The sequence below is a fragment of the Sinohyriopsis cumingii genome, chromosome 7 (genome assembly GCF_028554795.1).
Source record: "Sinohyriopsis cumingii isolate HCF-2022 chromosome 7, ASM2855479v2, whole genome shotgun sequence".
NCBI classification, from domain to species: domain Eukaryota; kingdom Metazoa; phylum Mollusca; class Bivalvia; order Unionida; family Unionidae; genus Sinohyriopsis; species Sinohyriopsis cumingii.
Genome location: NC_142967.1, coordinates 22,635,566 through 22,653,773, shown reverse-complemented (window position 1 = coordinate 22,653,773; position 18,208 = coordinate 22,635,566). Strand labels below are relative to the sequence as shown.

At 36.4% G+C, this 18,208-nt stretch overlaps 1 protein-coding gene across 4 annotated transcripts in view; it reads right to left on the bottom strand.

The window, feature by feature from the left end:
* LOC149794872 (anaphase-promoting complex subunit 4-like) overlaps positions 1 to 18,208 on the bottom strand; it is a 194,249-nt gene that overhangs the window by 11,352 nt on the left and 164,689 nt on the right. For all 4 annotated transcript variants that reach the window (XM_089964520.1, XM_089964519.1, XM_089964522.1 and 1 more), the window contains 2 exons: positions 14,208 to 14,387; positions 9,339 to 9,447 (listed from right to left, as the gene is read on the bottom strand). In XM_089964520.1, coding sequence (XP_089820646.1) covers positions 9,339 to 9,447; positions 14,208 to 14,387 — 289 coding nt within the window. The remainder of the gene's footprint in view (positions 1 to 9,338; positions 9,448 to 14,207; positions 14,388 to 18,208) is intronic.

Sequence of the window (18,208 nt, the reverse complement as noted above, 5' to 3'; positions counted from 1 at the left end):
AGTGAAAACCAAAAGCAGCCATGACTGTCTGTTCATCAGAAGTCTTTCAGTAAAAACCAAAAGCAGCCATGACTGTCTGTTCATCAGAAGTTTTGCAGTAAAAACTAAAAGCAGCCATGACTGTCTGTTCATCAGAGGTTTTGCAGTAAAATCCAAAAGCAGCCATGACTGACTGTTCATCAGAAGTCTTTCAGTAAAAACCAAAAGCAGCCATGACTGTTCATCAGAAGTTTTTCAGTAAAATCCAAAAGCAGCCATGACTGTCTGTTCATCAGACATTTTTCAGCAAAAACTAAAAGCAGCCATGACTGTCTGTTTATCTGAAGTTTTTCAGTAAAATCCAAAAGCAGCCATGACTGTCTGTACATCAGAAGGTTTTCAGTGAAAACCAAAAGCAGCCATGACTGTCTGATCATCAGAAGTTTCTCAGTAAAAACTAAAAGCAGCCATGACTGTTCATCAGAAGTTTTGCAGTAAAATCCAAAAGCAGCCATGACTGTCTGTTCATCAGGAGTTTTGCAGTAAAATCCAAAAGCAGCCATGACTGTCTGTTCATCAGAAGTCTTTCAGTAAAAACTAAAAGCAGCCATGACTGTCTGTTCAACAGAAGTTTTTCTGTAAAATCCAAAAGCAGCCATGACTGTCTGTTCATCAGAAGTCTTTCAGTAAAAACTAAAAGCAGCCATGACTGTCTGTTCATCATAAGTTTTTCAGTAAAAACCAAAAGCAGCCATGACTGTTCATCGGAAGTCTTTCAGTAAAAACTAAAAGCAGCCATGAATGTCTGTTCATCAGAAGTTTTGCAGTAAAAACCAAAAGCAGCCATGAATGACTGTTCATCAGAAGTTTTTCAGTAAAAACTAAAAGCAGCCATAACTGTCTGTTCATCAGAAGTTTTGCAGTAAAATCCAAAAGCAGCAATGGCTGTCTGTTCATCAGAAGTTTTTCAGTAAAAACCAAAAGCAGCCATGACTGTTCATCAGAAGTCTTTCAGTAAAAACTAAAAGCAGCCATGAATGTCTGTTCATCAGAAGTTTTGCAGTAAAAACCAAAAGCAGCCATGAATGACTGTTCATCAGAAGTTTTTCAGTAAAAACTAGAAGCAGCCATAACTGTCTGTTCATCAGAAGTTTTGCAGTAAAATCCAAAAGCAGCAATGGCTGTCTGTTCATCAGAAGTTTTTCAATAAAAACCAAAAGCAGCCTTGACTGTCTGTTCATCAGAAGTTTTGAAGTAAAAACCAAAAGCAGCCATGACTGTCTGTTCATCAGAAGTTTTTTAGTAAAAACTAAAAGCAGCCATGACTGTCTGTTCATCAGGAGTTTTTCCGTAAAAACTAAAAGCAGCCATGACTGTCTGTTCATCAGAAGTTTTGCAGTAAAATCCAAAAGCAGCCATGACTGTCTGCTCATCAGAAGTCTTTCAGTAAAAACCAAAAGCAGCCATGACAGTCTGTTCATCAGAAGTTTTACAGTAAAATCCAAAAGCAGCCATGACTCTCTGTTTATCAGAAGTCTTTCAGTAAAAACCAAAAGCAGCCATGACTGTCTGTTCATCAGAAGTCTTTCAGTGAAAACCAACAGCAGCCAAGACTGTCTGTTCATCAGAAGTCTTTCAGTAAAAACCAAAAGTAGCCATGACAGTCTGTTCATCAGAAGTCTTTCAGTAAAAACCAAAAGCAGCCATGACTGTCTGTTCATCAGAAGTTTTTCAGTAAAAACCAAAAGCAGCCATGACTGTCTGTTCATCAGAAGTTTTTCAGTAAAAACCAAAAGCAGCCATGACTGTCTGTTCATCAGAAGTCTTTCAGTATAAACCAAAAGCAGCCATGACTGTCTGTTCATTAGAAGTTTTACAGTAAAATCCAAAAGCAGCCATGACTGTCTGTTCATCAGAAGTCTTTCAGTAAAAACCAAATGCAGCCATGACTGTCTGTTCATCAGAAGTCATTCAGTAAAAACTAAAAGCAGCCATGACTGTCTGTTCATCAGAAGTTTTGCAGTAAACTCCAAAAGCAGCCATGACTGTCTGTTCATCAGACGTTTTTCAGTAAAAACTAAAAGCAGCCATGACTGTCTGTTCATCAGAAGTTTTGCAGTAAACTCCAAAAGCAGCCATGACTGTCTGTTCATCAGAAGTTTTTCAGTAAAATCTAAAAGCAGCCATGACTGTCTGTTCATCAGAAGTTTTGCAGTAAAATCCAAAAGCAGCCATGACTGTCTGTTCATCAGAAGTCTTTCAGTAAAAACCAAAAGCAGCCACGACAGTCTGTTCATCAGAAGTTTTTCAGTAAAAACTAAAAGCAGCCATGACTGTCTGTTCATCAGAAGTTTTGCAGTAACATCCAAAAGCAGCCATAACTGTCTGTTCATCAGACGTTTTTCAGTAAAAACTAAAAGCAGCCATAACTGTCTGTTCATCAGAAGTCTTTCAGTGAAAACCAAAAGCAGCCATGACTGTTCATCAGAGGTCTTTCAGTAAAAACCAAAAGCAGCCATGACTGTCTGTTCATCAGAAGTTTTTCAGTAAAAACTAAAAGCAGCCATGACTGTCTGTTCATCAGAAGTTTTGCAGTAAAAACTAAAACCAGCCATGACTGTCTGTTCATCAGAGGTTTTGCAGTAAAATCCAAAAGCAGCCATGACTGACTGTTCATCAGAAGTCTTTCAGTAAAAACCAAAAGCAGCCATGACTGTTCATCAGAAGTTTTTCAGTAAAATCCAAAAGCTGCCATGACTGTCTGTTCATCAGATGTTTTTCAGTAAAAACCAAAAGCAGCCATGACTGTCTGTTCATCACAAGTCTTTCAGTAAAAACCAAAAGCAGCCATGATTGTCTGTTCATCAGAAGTCTTTCAGTAAAAACTAAAAGCAGCCATGACTGTCTGTTCATCAGAAGTTTTGCAGTAAAATCCAAAAGCAGCCATGACTGTCTGTTCATCACAAGTCTTTCAGTAAAAACCAAAAGCAGCCATGACTGTCTGTTCATCACAAGTCTTTCAGTAAAAACTAAAAGCAGCCATGACTGTCTGTTCATCAGAAGTTTTGCAGTAAACTCCAAAAGCAGCCATGACTGTCTGTTCATCAGAAGTTTTTCGGTAAAATCTAAAAGCAGCCATGACTGTCTGTTCATCAGAAGTTTTGCAGTAAAATCCAAAAGCAGCCATGACTGTCTGTTCATCAGAAGTCTTTCAGTAAAAACCAAAAGCAGCCACGACAGTCTGTTCATCAGAAGGTTTTCAGTAAAAACTAAAAGCAGCCATGACTGTCTGTTCATCAGAAGTTTTGCAGTAATATCCAAAAGCAGCCATGACTGCCTGTTCATCAGACGTTTTTCAGTAAAAACTAAAAGCAGCCATAACTGTCTGTTCATCAGAAGTCTTTCAGTGAAAACCAAAAGCAGCCATGACTGTCTGTTCATCAGAAGTTTTTCAGTAAAAACTAAAAGCAGCCATGACTGTCTGTTCATCAGAGGTTTTGCAGTAAAATCCAAAAGCAGCCATGACTGACTGTTCATCAGAAGTCTTTCAGTAAAAACCAAAAGCAGCCATGACTGTCTGTTCATCAGACATTTTTCAGCAAAAACTAAAAGCAGCCATGACTGTCTGTTTATCAGAAGTTTTTCAGTAAAAACCAAAAGCAGCCATGACTGTCTGTACATCAGAAGGTTTTCAGTGAAAACCAAAAGCAGCCATGACTGTCTGATCATCATAAATTTTTCAGTAAAAACTAAAAGCAGCCATGAATGTCTGTTCATCAGAAGTTTTGCAGTAAAATCCAAAAGCAGCCATGACTGTCTGTTCATCAGGAGTTTTGTAGTAAAATCCAAAAGCAGCCATGACTGTCTGTTCATCAGAAGTCTTTCAGTAAAAACCAAAAGCAGCCATGACTGTCTGTTCATCAGAAGTTTTTCTGTAAAATCCAAAAGCAGCCATGACTGTTCATCAGAAGCCTTTCAGTAAAAACTAAAAGCAGCCATGAATGTCTGTTCATCAGAAGTTTTGCAGTAAAAACCAAAAGCAGCCATGAATGACTGTTCATCAGAAGTTTTTCAGTAAAAACTAAAAGCAGCCATAACTGTCTGTTCATCAGAAGTTTTGCAGTAAAATCCAAAAGCAGCAATGGCTGTCTGTTCATCAGAGGTTTTTCAGTAAAAACCTAAAGCAGCCATGACTGACTGTTCATCAGAAGTTTTTCAGTAAAATCCAAAAGCAGCCATGACTGTCTCTTCATCAGAAGTTTTGCAGTAAAATCCAAAAGCAGCCATGACTGTTCATCAGAAGTTTTTCAATAAAAACCCAAAGCAGCCTTGACTGTCTGTTCATCAGAAGTTTTGCAGTAAAAACCAAAAGCAGCCATGACTGTCTGTTCATCAGAGGTTTTTCAGTAAAACCTAAAAGCAGCCATGACTGTCTGTTCATCAGGAGTTTTTCCGTAAAAACTAAAAGCAGCCATGACTGTCTGTTCATCAGAAGTTTTGCAGTAAAATCCAAAAGCAGCGATGACTGTCTGTTCATCAGAAGTCTTTCAGTAAAAACCAAAAGCAGCCATGACAGTCTGTTCATCAGAAGTTTTACAGTAAAATCCAAAAGCAGCCATGACTCTCTGTTTATCAGAAGTCTTTCAGTAAAAACCAAAAGCAGCCATGACTGTCTGTTCATCAGAAGTCTTTCAGTAAAAACCAAAAGCAGCCATGACTGTCTGTTCATCAGAAGTCTTTCAGTAAAAACCAAAAGCAGCCATGACTGTCTGTTCATCAGAAGTTTTTCAGTAAAAACTAAAAGCAGCCATGACTGTCTGTTCATCAGAAGTCTTTCAGTATAAACCAAAAGCAGCCATGACTGTCTGTTCATTAGAAGTTTTTCAGTAAAATCCAAAAGCAGCCATGACTGTCCGTTCATCAGCAATAACAAGATTTTCAAGATAGTCACTGCTAAAATGGATAGTCAGATTTTCGCTTAAATTAATTATTTAGTGAAAACCCATGTCTATTTGATGAACCATTCAGAAGATGCAGAAACAATAAGAGTTTTAAGATGGCTACCATGGCAGTGGTGTTGGAAGTGGGTTCAGTTACAGTTTCATTAAGTACCAGCTATAAATCATATAAAATCTAGTAAAAACACCCATGTCAATACAACCTCAGTTCACAATGGTTAACAATAACAATATTTTCAAGATGGATGCCATGGTAACCATGAATGATGTCAGACTGGTAATGTTTCGATACAGAAGCAGCAAAATACTGTAAGAAGTCTTTTTAGCAAAAAGACTCAATGTTGATCTGACCATTTGCTGAGGAGGAATACCAATGAGATTTTCAAGATGGCCAGTGCAGCTGCCATGTTGGATATCCCACAGGTACTGCTTTCATTTAGGACCAATTATATCTGAATGTGTGTGTGTGTGAGTTTGTGTAAAGTTTCATGGCATCAGTTAGGAGGAGAAGCAATAGTAAACTTGTACTAATAGACAGATGATAGGTAAGCGTCACATAAATCTCTTGGTCTATTCCCAATTTTCCCATACAGGAGGCACAAACCATCATACAAGGACATTGTTTCATTGCAGGATGAAAAGTCAGTTTAGAAGGAAAAATGTGAAGTGTGTCTGCTTTTAAAATAAAGTGGGAGATCCTACATCAGTTCAAGTTTAAACATGTTACATACAGTGTTAATGTGTTGATTCATAATTTTTCCCTGCTACTGACAAGGTGGTCTTCAAAATAATGTTTATATAATGTTTGACCTCCAATTGTTAAATATGCAAGTTTTTTAAATACTAATATAGCACCTGTCCCATATAAAAAAACATCTATGATCAGGTAAAGATAATTCCTGGAGGTAAGTCAAGAACAGGTCTAATGGGCACAAAATGAAATGTAATTTGGAGGTCAGACTAGAACAGTCTAATGGTCACAAACTGAAATGTAATCTGTTGGTCAGACCAGAACAGTCTAGTGGTCACAAACTGAAATGTACAAATGGAGGTCAGACCAGAATAGTCTAATGGGCACAAAATGAAATGTAATCTGGAGGTCAGACTAGAACAGTCTAATGGTCACAAACTGAAATGAAATCGGGTGACCAGACCAGAACAGTCTAACTGTCACAAGCTGTAATGTAATCTGGAGGTCAGACCAGAACAGTCTAATGGTCACAAACTGGAATGTAATCTGTTGGTCAGACCAGAACGGTCTAATGGTCACAAACTGAAATGTACATATGGAGGTCAGACCAGAACAGTCTAATGGGCATAAACTGAAATGTAATCTGGAGGTCAGACCAGAACAGTCTGTCACAAACTGAAATGTACATCTGGAGGTCAGACCAGAACAGTATAATGGTCACAAACTGTAATATAATCTATAATCAGGAGGTCAGACCAGAACAGTCTGTCACAAACTGAAATGTACATATGGAGGTCAGACCAGAATAGTCTAATGGTCACAAACTGAAATGTACATCTGGAGGTCAGACCAGAACAGTCTAATGGGCACAAACTGTAATGTAAACTGGAGGTCAGATCAGAACAGTCTAATGGGCACAAACTAAAATGAAATCTGGAGGTCAGACCAGAACAGTATAATGGTCACAAACTGTAATATAATCAGGAGGTCAGACCAGAACAGTCTAATGGGCTCAAACTGAAATTTAATCTAGAGGTCAGACCAGGACAGAGTCTAATGGTCACAAACTGTAATGTAATCTGTGTTGGAAGAATATATGAACTAAAGTATCTACAATATGAGTTTCTTTAGGTAAATATTTCTTGATTCTGCTATGTAAGGTAACTTTGGATGACAGTGTTTTACAAACCTTGTCAATGTGGTCATCCCATTGTAAATGATTATCTACAGACACCTACAAGCTTTTCATGTTTTTCATGTTTGACACATTGTAATGGACGATGATTTATTGTATTTTATAGTTCAGTGTTCTCTAACTTGTGTAGCCTTTGTGATGTCCCTAAAATCACTGATTTTGTCTTATCTTCACCCTATTTGGCCAATTTGGAACTCAATTAAGGTCTGAATCTAATCTTTTTGGGATAACTTTAGTATCAAAACTAGACACATACAAGGTTGCAACATTTGCAAACAAATCTAAATCTGTGGATTAATTATTTAAAGGTAGATCATTTACAGTGATAAGAAAGAGGAGAGGGCCTAAAACAGAGTCTTGAGGGACCCCTGATTGAATAGTGTCGTTTGTGAGCTAATATTGCCAATGGTTACTTGTTGAGAACTTTGGTTTAGGTGTGAGCTAAACCAGATTAAAGAAGGATTGTCAAACCTATAGCAGTTCAACTTTTGTATCAGAATTTTATTAAGATGAAAGGCTTTCATGAAGTCAAGGAAAACATTCCCAGTCACAGAACCATTTTCTATTTCTTGTAGCCAAAGATCTGTTAAGCTGGTCAATCATGTTAGACATGAGTGGTACTTTCTAAATCCTTATTGTGTCTTATGAAATAAAGAGTAAGTTTCAACAAATTTATAGACCTGCATGGCTACATGCTTTTCAAATAATTTAATAAGCAGGATAGATATTTGTCTAACATTTCCTGGATCCTCTTTTCTCCTTTCATAAAGATAGGTCTAACTTTATCACATCTCAAAGTGTCTGGAAAATTATTATGCATCAAGTTTGGTGAATTACATGGACAGCCTATATATTGTGTTTGGTGAATCATGGACAGCCGATGTACCATTACATGTTTCTACCTGACAGCCTATACACCATGTATGGTGAATCACATGACAGCCTATATACCACGTTTGGTGAATCACATGGACAGCCTGTGTACCATGTTTGGTGAATCATGAACAGCCTATATACCATGTATGGTGAATCACATGACAGCCTATATACCATGTCTGGTGAATCACACAGCCAACATATGTATCAAGTTTGATGAGTCACATGGACTGCACAAGTACCAGATCTGGTTAATTAATGGCAAGCTATCTCACATACCAATGTTAGCTGAGCCTGCCTGAGACTCAAACCAACGTAGACAGCGGTGAGATGGCATTGATCTCGAATGGTGAGCACTTAAGACAACTCAGCCTCTTGGGGCACCCTGGATGGATGGATGAATGAATGGATGGATGGATGGATGGATGGATGATATTTCCCTACATTTTTTAAAAGGAAGGGTAAAAGAGTGCTCTATCATCTATGAAGGCTTCCATATGGTATTTATAGTAACTCTTCTTGCTCATCAATGTACTGTGAAATTGTTCTTAAATGCACACTGCCTATGCACAACATTAGTATAATTAGACACATTTCCAATACTTACGCCAAATGAGCACAGAAATGCTGTTCATTTTTTACCAGTCATCTTCAAAATGTAACAATCTGATCTAAAACCAGAATGACTTTTTATCAAATCCCTATTTATACACTTTCTTTTTTGACCTATATCATAACAGGCTGTGAAGCAATCCAACAGAAAAAGACAGTCTAATTGTAAATAAGACTGGCCTTGAATAAAAATGCTATGTAAACTTTCTGTTTATGAGTGACCATAATCTGAAGTACAAGCTATAATCATGAACAAGAGTTAACACACATATCATGTACTGAAAATGGCATTAAATTCCACTAAAAATCCCAAACGAAAACAACAACAAAAACTTTATGTGACCATGACTAAAAGTTAAACTAGTTTTAAAATCATATTACTGAGCCAGAATAAAGTCTCTACCTGACACCAAGTTTAGCTTGAAGTGCCATTACATGTTTCTACCTGACACCAATTAGCCTGAATTGCCATTACATAATGTTTCTACATGACACCAAGTTTAGCATAAAGTGCCATTATATAGTTCTACCTGACACCAAGCTTAGCCTGAATTGCCATTACATAATGTTTCTATCTGACACCAAGTTTAGCCTGAATTGCCATTACATAGTCTCTACCTGACACCAAGTTTAGCCTGAAGTGCCATTACATAATGTCTCTACCTGACACCAAGCTTAGCTTGAATTTCCATTACATAATGTCTCTACCTGACATCAAGTTTAGCCTGAAGTGACATTATTACATGTTTCTACCTGACACCAAGCTTAGCCTGAATTGCCATTGCATAATGTTTCTACATGACACCAAGTTTAGCCTGAAGTGCCATTACATAGTTCTACCTGACACCAAGCTTAGCCTGAATTGCCATTACATAATGTTTCTACCTGACACCAAGTTTAGCCTGAACTGCCATTACATAATGTTTCTACCTGACACCAAGCTTAGCCTGAAGAGCCATTACATAATGTTTTTACCTGACACCAAGCTTAGCTTGAATTGACAGTACATAAAAATGCTGAGCATTACCACTGTTGCGGTGTGCCTTGTACCACTAACAGCAAAGGAATGTGCCTTCATGTTCTCAAGTCTGCGGAAATGCTGTGGTTCAATTAGGCTGCCAATATCAACCACTGGTCTGAAATACAAATGCAATTCATTTACAAGCATTGGGGACATTTCAAGTTTTGTGAATTCTTGAAGTATTGTAAAAGTGTTGTTCTTGTAAACATATTATCCATAATTTCAAATCATTATTTATGTACTTTTTGTAGGAAAGGCAGGAACTATGTTATCCTATGTTTGTCCAGGTATGCATGCAAGCAACATTACTCACATGAGATACAAAAGTATACATTCACAAACACACTACACACAAACATAAAGTTTGAAGTACTGTACTGAATGCATGTATTTTTGTGTGAACATATGTGTGTATTGTATGAATTCATTTGTGTGATGGAATGTGTGTAGTGCAGGGGTAGTGCAGGGGTCAGCAGCCTATTTTACATAGCTTGCCACTTTTTTCTGGAATAATTACAAAATGAATGAGCGTGTGCCAGCAGTAAGAGAGTAACACTGTTAAAATCGAGATTTTTGGCTGCCCTTTGTGTGCCATAGGTTGCTGGTGTAGTGTTTGTAGTATGTGAACAATGTTGTTAAACTATCACAACATTGTTCAGATATTGACTTTAAACGCTTGGCTATTATCAAGGGTGGCCTGTATATGGGCAAAACAGTTTAGGAATTTCAATGCAGCCCCTGTGGGTTAAGGAATTGTGAGTAGATTTGCGTACATTTGAAATAATGTGATTTATATATATATATAAGAATTAGTGTGTAATCACTGACCCAACATTCCAACATGTCAGACAGGGGCTTTGAATGAGACCCTTTGGTCATGTCTTGGATGTGGGGTGGGGTGGGTGGAAGAGGGTGTGGTGGGTGGTGAGAGTTTTGCCCGTGTAATAACACAAACTACTGACATCACCACCTTATAACTATACACACACTTAATGAGCATGAAAAGACATTAGTAAGTCCTACGTGACCTTGTATAAACATGACTATGACCTTCATTAGCTGTAACAGCTTACTCAAAATAAAGTATTATTCCTCAATCTCATACCCCATTGAAAGTATAGTATCAATAATTTAAGCTTCTATGAAGACAAGATGCATTCCCTTACAAATGCCACATTACATTTTATTAATTCAATTAGCACATGGAAATTTATACTACCAGTAGAAATTTATGTCAAATGAATTTATGATGGAAACTGAAACTCTTCATACTGACTGCCGAGTTTGTCCAAGAAGATAATATGACCTGTTTTCTGTCCATCTGGAATAAAGTACAAAAAATCTGGATAACCTATCCACAGCCAAACATTCCTTATTGTACACTCCAAGCAAAAGAACACCTGTCTATAAGAGACAAATATACATGATCTGTTGTATGTTCTTTATATAATTTATTTTGTACACATCCTTATCTAACAGTGTGTATGTACAGTGTGATGGTCCTTTTTATTAATCTAGCAAATATTGTCAGAGATGAAAAAATAAATTTCTTCATACAGTAATGATGAAATAATCTGACCAGAAAGTAAACTTTGAGGTCTACCAAATTATATATTGTATTTGATTATACTGAAATCATACTCAAATGTCTACTCTAAAGCCAATTAAACTGAAACTTTCCTAAACTGACCCCTCTGTATCAAGGCCATCTTCTGCAGACTGGCCACATATTCTAAAACAGGCAAAGATATTATTATGCCAATTAAACCTGGCCCCCTTGATAAACAGACCAAAATTTTTGGTTCCATGAGTCCAATTAAGGGAAGTTTCACTGTTATCTTCTATATCCTTTCATATCCAAATGTTTCAAAAAAGGAAGACTGTTAGAAAGATGATGACTAAATATGTGGAGTGGAAAATGCAGTCAACATTGTCTTGTTTGTTTCTGTGATTTTGGCTGTCAACAGGACCTGATTCCTTTTCTGTTTCCATCATCTTGGTTGTGGTATTTGGACTTTCTTCACTTTTCTGTGGTTTCATATGTGAGTTTGATCAGTTGTGCAAACTTTTGTTTGAAGCCCGTTGTGAGGTTTTCCTGTGTGGCCTGTCATGATGCAAACATATCTCTGATGTGTTCATGGACATCTAATTGTGATGAAGTTCCAGTTGATCCTGGACAGCTTGGACAATGGTCAGCATACTATGCTTTAACATACTGGCGGTTTTCTCTTTTGTTATCATTATATACATCATGTGCTTGTTAAATTGATTTCTCCAAACCCACATGATACTTTTTCCAAGGTAAGCCAATTGTGAGAAAACCTTATTTTGACTGTTGACCCATGCAAATATATTTCGAAACTCATCTCCACAAAATGTGGGTGGCACACCAGGTCCTATGAATGTTTGCAAGACCATGAGCATCAACCCCTCAAAATATCATCAACATGTTACAGTTGTCCTGGTTCACTTAGTCACATGTGTGTATCATTGAGTCACATAGATCATGTGTTTCTGTGCTGGCCATGGGGAATATATTCTTGTGGAGTTTTTGTTTTGGTTAAGCGTCACATCATTCTAAACAAGTGCGTTATTATGCTCTACATCAAGATTGTCATCAGCTGGGATTCTGGAAAACAACTCATTGGTGGATGTCAAAGACATCTCTGATGAAGCAAGCTAACATGCAGCTTTGCTCCGATACTACATTTAAGGCATGGTCGAGAACCTGGACCAACACAAGATGTGAGCAAATGTGATTTACAATATTCATTTAAACAAATTTTCCACATAGTTCATATTTTCCAAGGCATATTCATTTACACTGATTGCATCCAAGAGCTATGGAACTTTCTATATACACACAAAATTATTTAATTGGTTGCTTTTGTCTGTTGCCTTCATTTAATCTCCTCTTGTGCGCACAGTGGTATGGGGCCATCCATTTAGTACAAACGCAAAAATCTGGCAAGGCCTGACCCCTCCCCACTCCCTGTACACATGCATACTTTTTTACCCACCCACCCCACCTGCGCATGTACACTTTACGGACACACACCCCTCCCCGAATTCTATAGAATGGTCTATATATAATACATGCAGAAACGATCATGGATTAATAATATTAACATGTTTAAAACAGATAGTCCACTGATGTTGAATTTCTGGCTGCATCAAAGAAATAAGCAGCGTAACTTTAAAAAAAGTTTCTAGTGTCCACTAAAAATCAAACGCTGACTGAACCCAGTCGAACAGTTTACGTATTAGACAAATTATTATCAAGGTTTCACCCCCATTTCCTATGCATATGTACATTATCAGTAGACCGTCCCATACGCAAGCGTATGCATATGGGTTACCCCCCCATACATACATACTAAATGGATGGCCCATATTTCAATCCTGAGGCAAAAATCTTGATTATAGCTTAGAATTCCAATTCATCAAGTGCCATACAATATTTTTGTGCTATACTGTATTAATATAAATCTGTTGATAAGGCTTTACCAAATACTGCAGTATCATTTAATAATTTGGTTTAACCATTACAAATACCTAAAGGAAAGAAAACAAAAGAATACAACTATGCCAACACAAAAGTAAGTCACTAGAATATTTAAATATTACTACTAGATGTATGAGTACAAATCAAAGGTCTGGCACATTCTATACTTACACTGTGTTTTTGTCTGAGTGAATAACATCAATAGAAACTGACATAGCTAACAGCACAAAAACAGTACTATCACCACTATAAACACACCCATCACAATCAATGCCTGAGTGTTCATTATCAAAGGAAGCCACTGCTACCAAAGTGTGAAGATGCTAACTATATTGAAAAATGGCTTCATGTAGACACCAACTTCAACCACAAGACTTGACAATAAATAAAGAGGATGAAAGAGAATTAAAATGATCACACTTCTACAACTGGTATGCTACACAGGTCATGGAGGCCATCATGGAAAAGAAAAATGTTACTGGAGACAATCAGTGCAGCCTTGTTAATCTCTAGAAATGAAACACAGAACATTGGCTGGGGAGGTGGTGACCTGTGACATCGTCATTCAGTCTTTAATAGGAAGTTCCAGGCAACAATGTAAATCACAAAAACTGGTGCCCCACGATATTTTCTGATACTACTGTAAAACAGTCTTGTTCTTTCCACGATCATAAAATTCACTTGCAAGGCTGTATAGAATTTCTATAAAGTCAGCCTCAGCCAAAATGAGTTTATATGATTCATCATAGAGTATTAAAACAACTTGAACAGGGCCAGATTTTGCATATTTGTATCTAACAATATCAAATGTCCTGTTGTGCCTGTACATCTCAGCTATTCTTATATATCAAATCTGATCAAAATCTGATTAGAAATAGAAATATGGCCCCTACAGTATTCACACTCTCCATTAATCAGATACAAGATTATCTCATTAACATGCATGGAATTTGCTCAAAAGCTTAAACAGGAAATGAGATTAAAATCTTATCAGAAATAAGGCCTCTAGAATGTTTACAAATACATGTGGATGTCACTTGTATTAATTGAACTGATCTGAGGTCTTGATATAATCACATGGAATTGAGGTCTTGATGGTATAATCACAAACTGAATTGGGTCAAAATCTGATAAGAGATATAAGATCAAGAGTATTCACATGCTCAGCCAATCAGGTGCAAGATCCCGTCATTAATATGCATGGATATCTCCCATTAAAGGTTTTGATAAAAGCTTATATACCAAATCTGACCAGAAATGAAGCCCCTAAAGTGTTCACAAACAAGAACTGATGGATGGAGGACCCACAACTAGGTGTCGAGCTAAAACTAAGTGTATATTCCCAGATCTGACAGCAGCATGCCACTTACAGTGATGTGGATAAGTTCAGCCCTTCAGTTGCCGTCAACTTCTGGTACTGATGGTCTTTGAGAAGGACAAGAGGCATCTGCAATAACACGGGTACTTCATCACCTGTATTCTCCACCAGAAGAAGTGACAGTGTCTTCTCATCATAGAAAGCCACATCTAGAATATGGTGTTTCTCACATCTAAAAAGATATACATTTTCATTCATAACAAAACACAAAGGCAATGAAGTATGGTGGAGTTATTATGTAAAACACTATAGATAGCGAGAAGGCACAGAAGTATGGCTAAGCTGATATCACACACCTGGCTTACAGACTTAGTCAGCTGACAAAAGCACTACACATGTTTATGAAATGCTGTAACCAATGTAAGCAGCTGCCCAAACTTTCTTGTGTTTACCTGTTTTATTATATCCAGATAAAAATTCTTTCTAGAGATAATGGTATAATTAATAAGCAGTCTCTTGTTTGTACTCCAACTCATCGAAGATCTTAATGATATAAACCTATTTACCAAGTTTGATCAAAATTGGATCCTTTACAGCTAAGGAGGTAATAGTTCAGCCAATTAGATCCAAGGTATTTCAATATATCGCATAGCTTTCACATAACTCAGAACCTGTCTTACCATCTTCAATGATAATAACAAAAGATTATTTACCAAGATGGAGAAAAATCCACTTGCAATTCAGTTTCCAGAGTGGTAGCAAACTTAGCCAATCAGACAGAAGATTACATTATTAATATGAACATATCTTATTCTTAAAAAAGGCATCCTACATCTTGGTAATACATCACTATTTAACAAGTTTGATCAAAATCTCATGGAAATATAGCTGCAAGATTGCTGAAGAGAACATCCAATCACATGCAAGGTCACTCAAACCAAAGATATTGATGACCTTGGCTTACTTACCAAGTTTGGCCAAAATGCTATAGAAAAAAATAATTTTTTAGAGTAGTAAAAACCTCAGCAAGATCCCCTTAGAAATATGCTTAGGTCTCAATCACAATAAATAAAATATATCGCTGGGGCATGGGATGAACTTTTTAATTTTATAAAACAAACATTTTGTTTGAAAAAGAACTAGGACAGCCCTGGGTGTTTCTTACCCGAGGGATCACTCTCTACGGCCCTGATCACTCATTAATATGCATAGATCTTGCTCAACATAAAACACATTATAATTTTGAAGGTATAATCCTGTTTGCCAGGTTTAAAAAAAAAAAAAAACTAGAGTAACTAAAGTGTTGACAAACTCAACCCAATGGATGAAAAATCACTCATTAACGTGCAATGTCTTGTTTTCATAACTACACTCCTCAAAATAAGAATTGGATAAAAATAGTCTCCAGAGTGGAAACAAGATTGGCCAATCATATGCAGGATCACCTTATTAATATGCATGGATTCACGCAACAATTTGATGAGATATAGGTCGTATAAACCTATATGTTTGATCAAAGTCAGATCAGAAATGCGGCACTCAGAGTGCCAATCTGGTGCAGTTCTTCTATGATTTCTTTCAAAACATTTCATAATGTTTCAATTACTGATTATATATGTAATCTTTTTCTCTACAGTTAAAAGTGAAAAGTCAAGAGACACTTACAGCATTGTGAATTAAATTCCAAATAATCATGAATGTCCTATCACAAGTCCAAAAATATTGAATGTTCAAATGAATTCCAATAGTCTTGAATGTCATGACAGAAGATAATGATGCAGTCTAGGATGTCTTGAATGAATTCACAATAACACAAAGTTGTGTGCATAAATCCAATAGTTAATGAACACTTTAGCAATTCCAATGAATATTTTAAATAAATAATTCCTCTCAAATTATATCTGACCAAATGATCTAAAACAGGAATGAATTATTTATCAAATCCCTATTTATACACATCTGTATATGACCTAGATGTGAATCATTCCAACAGAAAATTCCAGTCTAACTGTAAACAAGACTGGGTCTAGAATGTTCTGAACTATAAAGCTATGTAACCATGGACAAAAGTTAGCTATGACAACCACACAATTCAAGATTGAATGCAAAAATAAATCAAAACAATACAGGTAAACTCACAAATCATTAAAACTGTTTACTTAAAGATTCTGTGCTCTGAAGTTTCATGAATATGACTGTTTTGGTTCTATAGTTACCCAAACCCTGATACTTTCTCTGCATCAATCCACGCGAGTAATGTGTTAAACAAAGGTTATAATCTCTGTATTTTCAAATGAAACCAGCCATTACTTGACAAAATACACAATTTGAAGCACTACAAAAAAAAAAATATTTTTTTGGAGAAGTCACTCTCCAAACTTACTCTAAAATTTTGGAACTTCTTTTTATCAATCCAGTAATGCAGATGTTAATAAATCTGGCACAGAATTGAGAAAATAATCCATACAAATAGGTATTTTGTCATTAAAGATAGATAATAAAAAGAAAATCTAATTTTGTTTAGATGGTATAAGGAACTATTCAACTAATGTTAAACATTTTGTATTTGTCAGATATTCTCTATATATTCAAAAATTCAATCAAAATCTGGTCTCAGGAGTCAAGGTCAGTCAACCAGATATTGGGATTGAACCACTAATTCATTCCCATATAACTTAATGTTAATATAACAAACAAACAAAAAAATTCTTCAAAAGATCAGCATACAAACCACACATGTGTCCCATTCATTAGAGTCAGAGAATTTTGCAGGATAGAAGGGATTAGTTTTGTATGATAGTGATGAACCAATTTCATTTGTATGAGATAAAGTCATGTTCATCTGAGCCTTAACATTGATGATTTCTGAATGCTACTAAATGCACATAGGCCAAGTATAACATCAAGCACCTGTGATTTAAGTCATTGGCAAATTTAGATCCAACTACAGACCTATTAACAAGAGTAAGATCCTTTGGTCTGCTACCAAAGCTTCGATTGCCATGACTTGTCTTTTGTCAAGACATTTTGACATTTGTTTTTGGAGGTATCTAATTAATAAGTTGAGAGAAAAATAGTATAGTCCAAAATGTTCAAATACGTCTTAAGAAGAGGCCAAAGTGGGTCTTATATTACTCATCTTGCTTTCATTACAGCTGACCATGTCACAATGCAGGTGTATCTAGCCCTGTATCACAGTAACCCTGTAAACTATCTTCCAAACTAAATATCATGTTGATTTTACCTTATTTTTAATAAATTAGATAAAAATATTGTCAAAGAAAAGTCAAACATAGCTTTTCCATGCAGTTGCTAAGTGTAACAAGATAACTGGGTTGGATTTCGGATTTATAACAGATTTATAACATAACACTTTTATTGGTGATACAAATACAATGTTTAATGATGAATGATTTGAATGAGAAAAGAATTATGATCAATACGTGTGTGTATAAGATCCAAATATTGGACAAATTAACATAATCATAATAATGGAACAAATGAAAATATAAATTAACGACCTTACACAGTACAATGACAAAGGCGAAAGATTCACAGTAATTTCACACGATGAAAATGATGTGTTTTACTCAAACAGTAAAAATGAATTCACTCAAATAGTGAATAATGAGGTATTTTACTCAAACAGTAAAACGATGAAAACAAAGGGACAGATATACTAAATATCTTTACAATCCCAAAACATTGGGTATTGATTACATGTATGGAGTTACACACTCTGTCACCAGCACGTTTGGCTGCCAGTCACACTGGTCAATCAAGCAGTCAGCATTCTAGGTAGTCACTGACCACCTAGTAATTCCTTGGTCAATCAAGCAATCAGCACCCATCAATTGATCAGCAATGCCCGATCACTTGCTACTCAACCAGCAACACTGTTCATTCAGCTCTACAGCTTCTATGGTTCATTTTTACAGCTGCTATGGTCAACTTCTACGGTTAGCGCTACAGCTGGTATCACGTTGACTATGCATAACACGAGCATATAACGTAATGACGTTATAAATGGTAAGCACAATAATTACAAAACAA